Source organism: Eleutherodactylus coqui, chromosome 1, assembly GCF_035609145.1.
Source record: "Eleutherodactylus coqui strain aEleCoq1 chromosome 1, aEleCoq1.hap1, whole genome shotgun sequence".
NCBI lineage: Eukaryota > Metazoa > Chordata > Amphibia > Anura > Eleutherodactylidae > Eleutherodactylus > Eleutherodactylus coqui.
The window spans coordinates 271,114,234-271,131,319 of record NC_089837.1 but is presented as its reverse complement, the minus strand read 5'-3'; the positions used below and the strand labels follow the sequence as shown (position 1 = coordinate 271,131,319).

The 17,086-nt window shown below is 42.4% G+C and overlaps 1 protein-coding gene across 1 annotated transcript in view; it reads left to right on the top strand.

Moving 5' to 3' along the window:
• Positions 1-17,086, top strand: part of DEF6 (DEF6 guanine nucleotide exchange factor) — a 495,476-nt gene that overhangs the window by 426,341 nt on the left and 52,049 nt on the right. Inside the window, exon 9 of the mRNA XM_066608975.1 lies at positions 3,208-3,406. Within this exon, the coding sequence (XP_066465072.1) occupies positions 3,208-3,406 (199 nt within the window). The remainder of the gene's footprint in view (positions 1-3,207; positions 3,407-17,086) is intronic.

The window sequence follows — 17,086 nt, the reverse complement described above, 5'->3', positions numbered from 1 at the left end:
TCTCGCGCCGAAACGGGTTTGTTTTTATTTTGCATAGGCCCCCCGTTCGGCGCAGGACAAACCCAAGGGATGTGTTAAAATAAAAAAAAAAATATTACTTACCCGAATCCCCGCTCTGCGACTTCTTCCTTCTTCCTACTTCTTCCTTCTCCAAGATGGCCACCGGGATCTTCACCCACGATGCACCGCGGGTCTTCTCCCATGGTGCACCGTGGGCTCTGTGCGGTCCATTGCCGATTCCAGCCTCCTGATTGGCTGGAATCGGCACACATGACGGGGCGGAGCTACGCGATGACGCGTAGAAGGGGGCGGAGCCAGAACGCCGCTTGTGCCCGGACCGACCAGAAGGAGAAGACCCTTCTGCGCAAGCGCGTCTAAAAAAGCAAGAAGACCCCGAAATTAGACGGAGCCATGGAGACGGGGACGCCAGCAACGGAGCAGCTAAGTGAATAACTTCTGTATGGCTCATATGTAATGCACGATGTATATTACAAAGTGCTTTAATATGGCCATACAGAAGTGCTGAACCCCACTTGCTTTTGCGAGACAACCCCTTTAAAGTAGTACTACTCCATAATGGTAACAAGTATTCTTCTCTTCCCCTTGCCCATTCAGCTTAACTTAACCCTTTGCAATCCAATTTTGGATTCAGGGTTTCCTAGGGAGCTTTCTCTTTCTGTCATTTCACAATGGTGCCATCTGCTGGCTAGAGCCAGTACTGCGGTATTGGACATGCTGGAGAGGCCCCCAACAACAGAGCAGCCAGTAATATACAGTAAAAATACCCTGCTGGACGTCTTCCGACATCGGAGCTGTACAGCCTTCAATCAAAATGTCTTCAGACATCAGACAGTGGATTAGAGAAGGTTAAAGAAGACTTCAAAAATGTGAAGAGATTGCTAAATGCATTGAAATATGAGGAATATGGTTGGAAAGTTATTGGAGACTTCAAAATGGTTGCATTCTTGATGGGTTTATCTTGAAGGAGGGTTTATCTTTGGGATAGCAGAGACACTAGCACACACCACCGCAGACGATATTGGCCTGAACGTACCGAGTTTCTGTGGGAAGGAATAACATTAAATGGAAGCCACTTGTAGACTCTCAAAAGGTACTAATGCCATTTGCACAACAGACTAGATCTCATGAAGCAATTTATCACCGCTTTGGACAAGGAGTCACCAGCATTTAAGTATTTACAAGATCTTTTCCCGAAGCTTTTGGAAGCAAAAGTTAAACACAGCATTTGTGTTGGACCTAAAATCAAGAAAGTTATTGAGTGTCAAGAGCTTCCCAATCATCTCAAAGAACAGGAAAAAGAAGCATGGATCAGTTTTGTTAAGGTAGTAAAAGGCTTCCTTTGGTTGAAAATAGGCTGCAGGATGTCTTTAAAAGTACAAATCCTTGATGCTCATCTTGGTAGATTTAAAGAGAACATGGGTGCCTATTCAGAGGAGTAGGGAGAGTGCTTTCATCAAAACATCCTACAATTTGAATGTCCCTACCAGGGAAACTACAATGAAAACATGATGGGGGACTACATTTGGGGACTAATCCGTGAAAGCAATCTGATATATCCTCGGAAGTATCTCAAAATTACACATTTCTAGGTCCGTTTCATACATTGTAGCTCTTTGGTTAAAATTTAGGGTTGGTTTGATATGTTTTTTTTTATATATACTTCGATTACCTAAAACCCAAAAGTTTGTAATTTCCCTTAATGAAAATATGCCATTTTTAACCTTTCAAAGTACAGACCACAAAAGCAAAGTTTTTGCAGTTTAATAAATGTTTTCCATGTTTTAATGATAGAACCAATTAGGAAATTACATTTATAACCCAGGAACAAGATTTGTGTTACATAGCTGCTTATTGCCACAGTTCAGCAATTTTTGACAAGGCAGCAGCTACCCAAAACGGATAGGAGAGGTAGCCCAGTGTCTCTGTCACTAAATAAATAGCTGAGTGATTGCTGCTGCCAAAGTGGCTTTCTTAGCAGCAAACAGCTACTTACATCAGACTTCAGTGACAGAGGAAAGTCGCAATCATCTTTATGTCAGGATAGGTTTGTTTCTGCCTTTTTAGAAACACTGAGCTTTGTCAATCAGCTGCTCTCCTGCTATTTATGGACGTTCAGAGACAGAAAGGTGTTTGCTCTATTTTGGGCTTAGTAAACTGGCTGGTTGTCAGCACTCAGAGCAGAGAGCAATGGAAATCAGTTATTTAATACACGCACTCAGGCAAGGGTGGTGCAGCATCCATTTGGCATTAAATCAGCTGTTTTTACATTTTAGTAGTGCTGTAAGAGATGGTAGGCAACTGGCGCCCCTTGCCTTCCCTACTAGTTTTGCCCGGAGCACATACCCAGCCGGCGCTATGCCACTCCTTTTTGACATTTAACACAGTAGCATTTATTTTTTGTTCTACAAACATTGCATTTTCTGGTATGAAGTTTTTCGCATTTTTAATGTTTGAGTTAATAACGTTTTTTTTTTTGTTTCGTTTTTTAAAATCGCAACATGCTCCAAGTTTGGTATCTTTATCTGCCAATTTCCCATAGGCATCTCTGTAGAAAAACAAGCCAAAACAAAAGAAAAAGATTATATGACTGAAAAAGGCCACCGAAAACACCAGTGAAAAAATGTAGGCATCAACCTAGAAATGCTTTTATCTGGCTTTTTTTTTAAATATAAAGATTTGTAAAAGGGAACATGTCAGTTCTATGCTATGGTGCTATTCGTGGAGAAGACATAAAGTTCAGTTTTTTTGCTGCCACATCACAGACCTTTTTTTTACACAAGTATGCTCCTAAACTTATTCTGCATTTGTCATAAATTTCACCCATTGTAACAGAAAAATTGCAATACGAAAGGTGAGATCTAGAGTGAACATTGCAGTAAAATCCATGTAAAAAATATACACATAACATTTGGATTTTGCTGTGAATTCCTGGCTATCTCTGCACTGGAAAATGTTGGCTGTTTGTGCATATGGCCAGAGCCATGCAGTTTAGGAAATAAAATGAGGAATAATTTAAAAGAGAGAAAACTGCTAAACAACAAGGCATATGTACCAAAAAAGAGCAGATATACTCTTTAGTAACAGTAGTACAAGTTTTAAAATGTAAATGATTTCCTTCTTTCATGTATTACTATACAAAAATAAAATACACACTAATAAAAATATGCATGTAATGTTCTTCCACAGGCTGCTGATTCAGGAAGAAGACAAACTCCGAGTACTTCTTAGGGTGAGGGAAGAGCAGACACAGTTTGTTGAAAGAACACAGAGGGAGAAACAAGAACTTCAGCAGGAGATGGAGATAAAGAGCAATGAACTACAGGAGGCACAGAGACAGCTCCAAGATGTTCGAGTAAACAGACGAAAAGCCGACAGAGATGTACAGGTATGTGATTCTTTACAAAAGCTCTGGACATATACATCTTAGGGTGGACACCCACTGGCGATTTTTTCTGTCTTGCGCTGCGAGAGCAAGTGAAAACACTCGCCTCGCAGTGCGAGAAAAAAGCCGGGATATCACCAGTCTTTTCAATGAGGCCAGCGGCAGCAGCGCTAGCCCCATTGAAAAGATAGGGAGAATACCGCGGACTTCTGCCACAGCTGTCATAGCTCTTACAGCTGTGGCAGAAGTGCAGCATGCTATCCCACTGCTTTCAATGGGATCGGCGCTGCTGCCGGTCCCATTGAAAGCAGTGGTTTGTGGTAAACCCCGCAGTATGATTTTCGAGGAAGGGATTCAAATATAAGCCCTTCCCCGAAAACCATCAAGTGGTTAAAAAAAGAAAAAAAAATGTACTCACCTCTCCGCCGCTTAGACTCATCCTCCAGCTGGCTCCCAGACACTGCTGTCCAGCACTTTCAGCAGGCTGAAAGGGCTATGCTAATTGGCTGAGCTCTCAGCCAATTATAGCTAGTGCTTAGCTATTCATGAATGAATAGCTAAGCACTAGCTGTAGTTGGCTGAGTGCTCAGCCAATAGCTAAGCACTAGCTGTAATTGGTGAGCGCTCAGCCAATCAGCACAGCCCTTTCAGGAGGCGTGGATTTTTAAGTCCCACCTGCTGAAAGTGCTGGACAGCAGTGTCGGGGAGCCAGCCGGAGGACGCGTCTGAGCGGCAGAGTGGTTAAAAAAAGAAAAAAAATGTTTACTCACCTCTTAATGATGGTTTTCAGGGAAGGGCTTATGTTTCAAGCCCTTCCCCGAAAATCATACTGCGGGGTTTGCCACAAACCACTGCTTTCAATGGGATCGGTAGCAGCACCGATCTCACTGAAAGCAATGGGATAGCATGCTGCACTTCTGCCACAGCTGTGAGAGCTGTGACTGCTGTGGCAGAAGTCTGCGGTATTCTCCCTATCTTTTCAATGGGGCTAGCGCTGTGGCCGCTGGCCCCATTGAAAAGACTCGCGATATCCTGGCTTTTTCTCGCGCTGCGAGGCAAGTGTTTTCACTTGCTCTTGTAGCACAAGTTAGAAAAAATCACCAGTGGGTGTCCACCCTTAGGCTGGGTTCACACAGGGCAGATTTGCCGCAGTTTTTCCGTTGCGGTTTTGACGCAGAAGAACTGCTTCTGCGGCAAAACCGCTTCAAAGTGTAATTTGGGCTTGCGGATTTTGCTGCGGATTTTTTTTTCGCATCACTTTTTTACTTTTTGTCGCGTATTTGGTGCGGTTTTGGCTGCGTCCATAGAGGTCTATGGACAAAAAAGCGCTGCGGAAAAAAACAAAGAATGAACATGCATCTTTTAAAACCGCGACGCAGTTGCATTTCTGCACTGCGGCTGTGCAGAAAAAATCCATCCTGTGAGAACAGCTTTTTGGCGAATCTCATTTGTGCTGCATTGCACTGCAAACGCAGCGGTTTTGCCGCAGTGCAGATATGCAACGGCAACCCGCGGCAAAACCGCGGCAAATCTGCACTGTGTGAACCCAGCCTTAAAGAAGTTTTCTGGTGCTGAAAGACTGATAATCTATTTTATAGTCATCATTAGCAGATCAGAGGGGATCTGATTGTAACCTGAGGATAGGTCACTGATATTTTAGCCCTGAAAATCCCATATGTTGCACATTCATTGTCTTCTGTAATCAAGAGTATTGATAAGAAATAGAGATGAGCGGGCATACTCGCTAAAGGCAATTGCTCGAGCGAGCACTGCCTTTAGCGAGTATCTCCCCCGCTCGAGACTACAGGTTCGGGTGCCGGCGCGGGGGAGCCGTGAGTAGCGGCTGTCAGCAGGAGGGAGCGGGGGGGAGGGGAGAGAGGGAGAGAGAGATCTCCCCTCCGTTCCGCCCGTCTCTCCCCCGCAGCTCCGTGCCCGCTGCCGGCACCCGAACCTGCAGTCTCGAGCGGGGGAGATACTCGCTAAAGGCAATGCTCGTTCGAGCAATTGCGTTTAGCGAGTATACTCACTCATCTATAATAAGGAAGCTAACGTTACCCTTTTTATGTTTCATGAATCAAATATCTTTTTTATATGTACTAAGAAGAATATTAGAACACCACAATTTTCCAGTTATTTTTTATAATAACCCAGTTGAAGTCCAGCAAATAAACATAAAATGGTTCTAAGTAAGTAAAAAATCTAAAAATATGGCAGAACATAGTCAGACAGATGGTGAGAATGCCCAGGACCAGTTTTAATATGAACTGGAAAAAGCCCTTGAAGCCCAGTACAAGTTCATAGTAATCGAACCGACACACATTGGAGATAAGACTACCCCATCACTATGGAGAATTGCCTGCACAACACAGCAGTGCTTTCTGGTACATTCTGCCTTCTTACCCCCTTAGTTTTGCCTTCAGAGTATTTGCCCTACTTGTCTCTACCGGCTGGTATCTTTTTTCTTTTTTTTTATTAAATCTTTTTATTGAACTTTATCTCTATTTTCTGTTCTGTTCCACCATCACAACACAAAACATACTTTTACATACTATACCAAGAGTCAATCTAGCAAAGTATGGTTCTGTCCCCCACACAGAATGTCCTTTTGGATTCCATTTCTGTTGCTGCAGTCCTCAGTCAGTGTTCATCTGTAACAGCTTCTCATTTATATCTCTATAGCAGTCCGTAGCCTCCATCACTTCCCATCTGCATCTCCCATTTAGACATCGTACCTTCTACCGCTCTTCCTCCCTGCTATTTAACCGTATATTGCACACAGATATTTCTTTTTGTACTTTTGAGCAAATAGCAGGACAGCTGGCGGCAAACCAACTACCTTCTATCTTGCTTGGAAGAGGTCCAAGACTGTCAGGCCAAAAGCGTGACGCCATTAAAGCAATGTTTCCTAGTATTTCTTACTAGCTTCGCGCTTGAAATCTATACCTTTTTCCCATGGCAGTATCTGGTTTACCTTTTTCTGAAATGAAGTGTGGGAGGATTCTTATAGCCAATGTTGTGCTATAAGTTTCCTGGCTATGTACAATAGTCTTCCCACTGCCAGCCGTTCCTGCCCGTCCACCGGCAGATCTTCCACATATCCTAGTACACATACCATCAGGGATCATTCCAATTGCACTTCATACACTTTTTCTATTTGGTCGCACACCTCCTTCCAATATCTATTTAGTTTAGGACATCTTCACATCATGTGAATGAGACCTGCAGGTTGTATCGTGCACCTAGTACACAGTGGACTATCTATAGCCCCTATATCATATAGGAAGACAGGGGTACAGTACACTCTATGTATCATATAAATTTGGGAGAGCCTATGGGTTTTGCTTAGTGAAAGCTTCAGAGTCATTTGTAGTATTTCCTCCCATTGCGAGTCCTCGATGGGTCCTATGTCAGCTTCCCATTTGTTTTTAAGTGATGTCAGATGGGACTCATTAACGCTATTCTGTAAGTGGTAGTATATAATAATAATAATCTTTATTTTTATAGCGCCAACATATTCTGCAGTACTTACATAGACAGGGGGAATACAGAAAGACAAAAAATACAAAAATTACAGAACCACAGTTACATAGTAATCAGTTGATGGAAACAATAGGGGTGATGGTCCTGCTCCAACGAGCTCACATACTACAAGTAATGGGGTGATACAGAAGGTAAAGGGCTGGAGATGTGCATTGTATGGCGAGGTGGAGAGTGAGGGATGCTATACACATAGACAACAGTCAGACATTTGGCCGTGTGACGGCAGAATCGGTATGACTGCAGGAGCTGGGACTGCTAGCAGGGATTGCAGTCAATAGGTCAGGGAGCGTGTTATCAGGCAGCGTACAGAGGAGTTTGTTTAGGGTATGCGGTATGCCTCCCTGAAGAGGTGCGTTTTTAGAGCACGCCTGAAGTTCTGCGAGTCCTGGATTGCTCAGGTAGCCTTTGGTAATGCGTTCCATAGGACCGGTGCTGCTCTGGAGAAATCTTGGAGGCGGGAATGAGAAGTTCGAATTAGAGATGAGCGAACACGTTCGGCCCCGCCCCTTTTTCGCCCGAACACCGAACTTTGCGAACACTTCAGTGTTCGGGCGAAAAAGTTCGGGGGCCGCCGTGGCAGCGCGGGGGGGTGCGGCGGGGAGTGGGGGGGAGAGTGAGAGAGAGAGGGCTCCCCCCTGTTCCCCGCTACTGCCGCCCGCGCCGCCGCGCATCTCCCCGCCCCCCGGCGGCACCCGGACCTTTACGCGCGAACACTGCAGTGTTCGGCAAAGCCGGTGTCCGGGTGCGGATGTGTACGTAACGGACATGTTCGCTCATCTTTAGTTCGAATTAGAGGGGTGCGCAGTCTAGTTTCGTTAGCAGAGCGAAGAGCCCGGGTTGGGTGATGGATTGAGATGAGGGAGGCAATATAGGGTGGCTTTGTGGATGAAGGTAGCGAGTTTAAATTGAATTCTATATTTAACAGGCAGCCAGTGCAGTGACCGCCACAGGGCAGAGGCGTCCGAGTAGCGGCTGGACAGGAAGATGAGCCTGGCTGCTGCATTCAGGATAAATTGGAGAGGATAGAGTCTGGTGCAGGGGAGGCCGATCAGCAACAAGTTGTAATAATCGAGCCGTGAGTGGATGGGGGCAATAATAAGCGTTTTTAGCATGTGTACAGTGAGAAAAGAGCAGATTCTTGCGATGTTCTTGAGGTGCAGCTGACATGGTCGGGCGAGAGATTGGATGTAGGGGTAAATGATAGATCAGAGTCGAATATGACCCCAAGGCAGCGGGCTTGTAGTCTAGGAGTTATGGCGGCGCCACACACTGAGATGGAGATGTCAGGATGAGGTCAGTTAGTGGAAGGTGGAAATACCAGTAAGTCAGTTTTAGAGAGGTTTAGTTTTAGGTAAAGAGAGGACATAGTGTTTGAGACAGCGGACAGACAGTCGCTGATGTTTTGGAGGAAAGGTGCAGAGATGTCACGGGAAGAGGTGTACAGCTGGGTATCATCAGCGTAGAGGTAGTATTGGAGGCCAAATCTCCTGATGGTTTGTCCAATAGGGGCTGTGTAGATAGAAAAAAGGAGAGGGCCGAGGACCGAGCCCTGGGGGGCCCCACAGCAAGGGGAAGAGGAGGAGAGATAGAGCCAGCAAATGAGATGCTGAAAGAGTGGTCAGATAGGTAGGAGGAGAACCAGGTGAGCAGTGTCCTTTAGGCCGTTGGAGCGAAGCATACTGAGGAGGAGTTTGTGGTCAACAGTGTCAAATGCTGCGGAGAAGTCGCGGAGGATCAGTAGGGAGTAATCACCCCTCGATTTGGCTGTCAATAGGTCATTGGATACCCTTGTAAGGGCAGATTCTGTCGAGTGTTGGGGTCGGAAGCCAGACTGTAGGGGTTCTAGGAGAGAGTTCTCTGATAGATAGCTTTCAATGCGGGAGTAAACTAGGCGTTCTAGTAGTTTGGAGATGAAGGGGAGATTAGGGATGAGTCAGTAGTTGGCAGCATCAGTCACGTCAAGAGCCGGCTTCTTTAGCAGTAGGGATATGATGGCATGTTTGGAAGAAGAGGGAAAGATGCCAGAGGTTAGAGAGAGGTTGAATATAGTGGTGAGATGGGAGATGACCAATGGGGAGAGGGATCGGTGGAGGTGTGAGGGGAGAGGGTCGCTAGCACAGGTGGTGGGGCGAGCAGAGAGGAGCAATTTGGAGACTTCTTCCTCTGTCGTTGGTCTGATTGCAGATAGTGAGTGGGAGCTAGATGCAGTGCCGACAAGACTAGGGTCAGGGATAGTCAGGAATTGGGAGGTTATTTCCTGATGGATGTCATCAATTTTCATTTTGAAGTAAGCAGCCAACTTTACAGTACAGTACATAATGTGTCTATTATGAATAAAAATTGACGCCTTTAAAATATACCTGGACATGTGTTGAAAAATTTTTTTTCGTGACACCCATATGATTCATGGGGTGTAACGAAGGAGATTTGAAAACAAAGGAGATTTGGAAACTACAGAGTAGTAAAAGTAGCAATATAAGGGTAAGGATGCATTTTGCTTCCCTTATCCTGGGGTCAATGACAGTATATCACCTTTGAAGGTTGGTTTAGGCTATGATATGCCTATGATAATGAGGGGGTTGAGTTACGATCTATGATTAACTAGCTTACCCGTCGCGCGTTGCTGCAAAGACAGACATACATACATACATACATTTGTTTTTAAATATCTAGATAACTACCAATCACAGCGCAGCTTTCAAGTTACCTCAGCGGTATAATATATAACAACCAATCACAGTGCAGCTTTCATGTTACCTCAGTGGTATAATATATAAGAACCAATCGCAGCGCAGCTTTCATGTAATCTCAGTAGTATAAGAAGTAGCAACCAATCACAGCACAGCTTTCATGTTGCCTCGGCAGTATAATATATAGCAACCAGTCACAGCACAGCTTTCATGTTTCCTCAGCAGTATAAGAAATAGCAACCAATCACAGCACAGCTTTCATTTTAACTCAGCATTCTCAATATGCAGCAATTGTGCAGCGAAACGTTCGGCGGATGCATCATTTTGTAGTTGAACACGCATCCCGTTGCTTGTAATGCCTTTTGCTTTCGTGCTTGAGATGGCAATCAAACGATCTTTGTCTGGGGGGCATAACTGTCGACGATGCTCGCACGCGCGCGACCTATCATAGGATAGTTGTGCTATGCCAGTAATCTTCCCAGAAGTGTACTCAACAACTTCCCAAAGTTTCATGGCGATTGAATGAATGGTGTAGTAATGCATAAAGGACAGACAGACATTCATTTATATATAGATAGATGACATCAGGAAGTGAGAGAATTAGATTCCGTACGTAAAATTTGGACGCTAAGTCTTTAGCGCTTAGAATTAAATAATCGAGTTGGGACCCATTAACTTTTCCTATTTATGACATAATCAATGCTTGTGCCAAATTTCAAGTTACTATGACATTGGTAAGCGAGAAAATTGGATTCCGTATGTAAAATTTGGATGCTAATTCTATGGCGCTTAGAATTAAATAATCGAGTTGGGACCCATTAACTTTTCCTATTTATGACATAATCAATGCTTGTGCCAAATTTCAAGTTTCTATGACATTGGGAAGTGAGAGAATTAGATTCCGTACGTAAAATTTGGACGCTAATTCTTTGGCGCTTAGAATTGAATAATTGGGTTGAGACCCATTAGTTTTTCCTATTTATGACATAATCAATGCTCATGCCAAATTTCAAGTTTCTATGACATTGGGAAATGTGAAAATTACATTCCGTACGTAAAATTTGGACACTAATTCTTTGGCGCTTAGAATTGAATAATCGAGTTGGGACCCATTAACTTTTCCTATTTATGACATAATCAATGCTCGTGCCAAATTTCAAGTTTCTATGACATTGGGAAATGTGAAAATTACATTCCGTACGTAAAATTTGGACACTAATTCTTTTGCACATAGAATTGAATAATCGACTTGGGACCCATTAACTTTTCCTATTTATGGCATAATCAATGCTCGTGCCAAATTTCAAGTTTCTATGTGAGAAAATGACATTCCGTACGTAAAATTTGGATGCTAATTCTTTTGCGCACAGCATTGAATAATCGACTTGGGACCCTTGAACTTTTCCTATTTATGGCATAATCAATGCCCGTGCCAAATTTCAAGTTTCTATGTGAGAAAATGACATTCCCGACGTAAAATTTGGACGCTAATTCTTTTGCGCATAGGATTGAATAATTGAGTTGGGACCCATTAGCTTTTCCTATTTATGACATATTCAATGCCCGTGCCAAATTTCAAGTTTCTATGTGAGAAAATTACATTCCGTACGTAAAATTTGGACGCTAATTCTTTTGCGCATAGAATTGAATAATCGAGTTGGGACCAATTAGCTTTTCCTATTTATAACATATTGAATGCCCGTGCCAAATTTCAAGTTTCTATGTGAGAAAATTACATTCCGTACGTAAAATTTGGACGCTAATTCTTTGGCGCTTAGAATTGAATAATTGGGTTGAGACCCATTAGTTTTTCCTATTTATGACATAATCAATGCTCATGCCAAATTTCAAGTTTCTATGACATTGGGAAATGTGAAAATTACATTCCGTACGTAAAATTTGGACACTAATTCTTTGGCGCTTAGAATTGAATAATCGAGTTGGGACCCATTAACTTTTCCTATTTATGACATAATCAATGCTCGTGCCAAATTTCAAGTTTCTATGACATTGGGAAATGTGAAAATTACATTCCGTACGTAAAATTTGGACACTAATTCTTTTGCACATAGAATTGAATAATCGACTTGGGACCCATTAACTTTTCCTATTTATGGCATAATCAATGCTCGTGCCAAATTTCAAGTTTCTATGTGAGAAAATGACATTCCGTACGTAAAATTTGGATGCTAATTCTTTTGCGCACAGCATTGAATAATCGACTTGGGACCCTTGAACTTTTCCTATTTATGGCATAATCAATGCCCGTGCCAAATTTCAAGTTTCTATGTGAGAAAATGACATTCCCGACGTAAAATTTGGACGCTAATTCTTTTGCGCATAGGATTGAATAATTGAGTTGGGACCCATTAGCTTTTCCTATTTATGACATATTTAATGCCCGTGCCAAATTTCAAGTTTCTATGTGAGAAAATTACATTCCGTACGTAAAGTTTGGACGCTAATTCTTTTGCGCATAGAATTGAATAATCGAGTTGGGACCCATTAGCTTTTCCTATTTATGACATATTCAATGCCCGTGCCAAATTTCAAGTTTCTATGTGAGAAAATTACATTCCGTACGTAAAATTTGGACGCTAATTCTTTTGCGCATAGAATTGAATAATCGAGTTGGGACCAATTAGCTTTTCCTATTTATAACATATTGAATGCCCGTGCCAAATTTCAAGTTTCTATGTGAGAAAATTACATTCCGTACGTAAAATTTGGACGCTAATTCTTTGGCGCTTAGAATTGAATAATTGGGTTGAGACCCATTAGTTTTTCCTATTTATGACATAATCAATGCTCATGCCAAATTTCAAGTTTCTATGACATTGGGAAATGTGAAAATTACATTCCGTACGTAAAATTTGGACACTAATTCTTTGGCGCTTAGAATTGAATAATCGAGTTGGGACCCATTAACTTTTCCTATTTATGACATAATCAATGCTCGTGCCAAATTTCAAGTTTCTATGACATTGGGAAATGTGAAAATTACATTCCGTACGTAAAATTTGGACACTAATTCTTTTGCACATAGAATTGAATAATCGACTTGGGACCCATTAACTTTTCCTATTTATGGCATAATCAATGCTCGTGCCAAATTTCAAGTTTCTATGTGAGAAAATGACATTCCGTACGTAAAATTTGGATGCTAATTCTTTTGCGCACAGCATTGAATAATCGACTTGGGACCCTTGAACTTTTCCTATTTATGGCATAATCAATGCCCGTGCCAAATTTCAAGTTTCTATGTGAGAAAATGACATTCCCGACGTAAAATTTGGACGCTAATTCTTTTGCGCATAGGATTGAATAATTGAGTTGGGACCCATTAGCTTTTCCTATTTATGACATATTTAATGCCCGTGCCAAATTTCAAGTTTCTATGTGAGAAAATTACATTCCGTACGTAAAGTTTGGACGCTAATTCTTTTGCGCATAGAATTGAATAATCGAGTTGGGACCCATTAACTTTTCCTATTTATGACATATTCAATGCCCGTGCCAAATTTCAAGTTTCTATGTGAGAAAATTACATTCCGTACGTAAAATTTGGACGCTAATTCTTTTGCGCATAGAATTGAATAATCGAGTTGGGACCAATTAGCTTTTCCTATTTATAACATATTGAATGCCCGTGCCAAATTTCAAGTTTCTATGTGAGAAAATTACATTCCGTACGTAAAATTTGGACGCTAATTCTTTGGCGCATAGAATCGAATAATCGAGTTGGGACCCATTGGCATTTCCTATTTATGACATATTCAATGCCCGTGCCAAATTTCAAGTTTCTATGTGAGAAAATTACATTCCGTACGTAAAATTTGGACGCTAATTCTTTGGCGCATAGAATCGAATAATCGAGTTGGGACCCATTAGCGTTTCCTATTTATGACATATTCAATGCCCGTGCCAAATTTCAAGTTTCTATGTGAGAAAATTACATTCCGTAAGTAAAATTTGGACGCTAACTCTTTGGCGCATAGAATTGAATAATCGAGTTGGGACCCATTAGCGTTTCCTATTTATGACATAATCAATGCTTGTGCCAAATTTGAAGTTTCTATGACATTGGGAAGCGAGAAAATTAGATTCCGTACGTAAAATTTGGACGCTAATTCTTTGGCGCTTAGAATTAAATAATTGAGTTGGGACCTATTAACTTTTCCTATTTATGACATAATCAATGCTCATGCCAAATTTCAAGTTTCTATGACATCGCAAAGTGAGAGAATTAGTGGCAGTGATGGAAATCAAACGATCTACGCGGGGGAGGGGGCGCAACTGTCGACGACACTCGCACGCGCGCCATTTATCGTAGGATAGTTGTACTATGCCTATAATCTTCCCAGGAGTGTACTCAACAACTTCCCAAAGTTTCATGGCGATCGGATGAATGGTGTAGTAGCGCATAAAGGACAAACACACACACACAGACAGACACGCATACATTCAATTTTATATATATAGATGTATGCAAAGGATGACCTACAATGGAATGTATTTTCGTGTTGAAGTTAAAACTGATCTTTGTTACTATAGCTGAATGATTAGGATAGGTTTAGATAATATCAATTTTTTGCGGTAGTCCTGTTGGACACGCCCCCTCTTTGTGCAAACTCCGTAAAGCAACTATGGTAATTCTTTAGCTTTAGATTTCCGATAGATGGTGATCAACCTTGTTGGACACGCCCCCTCTCTGTACAAATTCTGTATAGTAACTATGGGAATTTCTCTAGCCTTATATTCCTTCTATATGGTGATCAATCCCATGATATTGCTCTTTATTTTTTATTCCTCGTTTTGAAAACGCTGTCGGTCATATTCACATACTGTGGAACCTGACATAGACGGTTCATTGTTATTTGAATAGCTGCCAGAGGATTTTGCATATACGTATTCTCCCTCTCTAATTTCGACAAGCGCTGCGAGATGCAGGAATCGCGCGCCTGCGCTCTGACGGCGGTATAATCCGGGGACATCTCTTTGCCTGACGAGCTCGCACATGCGCGCTCTTCCTTTTCTATGTTGGGCAATTTTGACAAGCGCTGTGAGATGTAGGAATCGCGCGCCTGCGCGCTGATGACAGTATGATCTGGAGGCAGATCTCTGCTACTGCGGGGCGTGACTGGTGTCGATACACGTCACTGAACAAGGACATTCAGTCTGACTGTCCCAGAGTTAAAGTCCGTGCGCAGACTTAACAGATCACTTCCTGTTTTTCTTCAACACATGCTCAGGGTTGGCGTCTAGCTTCTGCTAGATAACGGCGATCACGTGACTGGGAAACGCGTACCAAGGCAAGATTTGAATTTCTAGATCAAGGATTGAATTATCTACATGATGACACCTTGCTAGACAAAGGTTGCATCTTACAAAGACAAGTAAGCATATATTTGGCAGGCACTTATCAGAAGAGCTTTAAACAAGAACAATATGGGTAGGGAAGTGAAAGGCCAGGTAAAAATACTGAATACATTTGAGAACCTTGTTACTAGAAGTGGAGAGAAAGAACAAAAACAAAAAATTCAGAAAGAAAGTAGAAAATGCACAGAGCATGGGAAGCAAACAAATGGAATAGGAGCTTCTAACAATGAAAGAGAAATATGATGTCAAAGGCATCACGAAAATCTGGTGGGATGATACACATAATTGGAATACAAGGCTTGAATGATACAACCATTTTATAAGAAACAGACCCATAAAAAGAGGAGGATGTATTGCATTGTATGTTAGGAAAGTATACATCTCCACAGAGATTCAAGCTTCAAAGCATCATAGAAACAAGGAGAGAAGAACAGAAAGGACACCATTGTAGGCACTTACTATATGCTGCCTGGAAAGCAAAAGATATGGATAGAACTCTTTTTACATAACATGGCCAAGTTCCCTAAAAAAACATGACATGGTGATCGTGGAAGATTTTAACTATCTAGAAATTTGTTGGGAATCGCTGTCAGGGCAAAAATAATGGGACCAACTAAATCCACCCTTGCTGACAACTTTATCTTTCAAAAGGGAGAAGAGAAAACAACGGGATCTGCTAACTTGGACCTAATTCTTACCAAAAGGGGGGGAAATGGTTGAGGAAGTATGGGTGGCAGGCACCTTTGGATGCAATGATCATGCCATCCTTGAATTTTGCAGCCCACCTTGTTTACCAGTGACAAGAAGAAGGTGTTTTTCATCATTAACCCCCTCGCTGATGAGGCACTCGCATTGGGCCTCGCCATACATAGGGACTAATAGTAATCTACTATAAGGGCAGTAACACCCCTTATTCCTTCAGCCAATCCGCTGAGAACTGAATCGATGCAGGTCGATGTCCTACATAAACCCCTCCCCACCTCTGAAAAGGAAAGACGCTGTGTTGATAATCTGTGCCTTTATTGTGGAAACTCGGGACATTATGCTTTAAGTTTTCCAAACAAGTTTCAAAGGACTATCGCCCTAGCCAACATCGAAGCCACAGCCAATCTAGCCATCACGCAAAAAACACACCTTAGCACCGGTAATTTAAAATAGTGTGAAGATTTTCTTCTCCCAAAAGAGATCTTCACGGAGATCAGATGACGAAGTGTTCAGCGATGCTGGATTCAGGAGCAGGAGGAAACTTGATTCCTTATTTTATAGAAGGAAATTAGATTCGTCTGGCATGACTTGTTTGTTACAAACCCATGCTGGCTCTGGTTAATTACTCCATTTTTATCCAAGTACTTGCATACATGCTGTTTAATAATTTGTTCAAAGATCTTTCCTGGTATAGAAGTCAGGCTCGCAGGCCTGTAGTTTCCCGGATCCACCTTCTTCCCTTTTTTTGAAGATAGGGACAACATTTGCCCTTTTCCAATCTTCTGGGGCTTCTCCTTTTCTCCAGTAATGTTCAAAGATTATGGCGAGTGGTTCAGCAATTAGCTCCACTGCTTCCTTTAGTATCCTAGGATTTAATACCTTGAGACTTGAATTCATTTAGGTTAACTAAATGTTCCCTCACCATCTCTCTGCTTATAGATATCCTGCATTCTTTTATTCATACAATCATAAAAATGGTAGAGTTGGAAGGGACCTCCAGGGTCATCTGGTCCAACCCCCTGCTCAGTGCAGGATTCACTAAATCATCCCAAACAGATATTTGTCCAGTAGAGATGAGCGAGCACCAAAATGCTCGGGTGCTCGTTACTCGGGACGAACTTTTCGCGATGCTCGAGGGTTCGTTTCGAGTAACGAACCCCATTGAAGTCAATGGGCGACCCGAGCATTTTTGTATTTCGCCGATGCTCGCTAAGGTTTCCTTGTGTGAAAATCTGGGCAATTCAAGAAAGTTATGGGAACGACACAGCAACGGATAGGGCAGGCGAGGGGCTACATGTTGGGCTGCATCTCAAGTTCACAGGTCCCACTATTAAGCCACAATAGCGGCAAGAGTGGGCCCCCCCCCCTC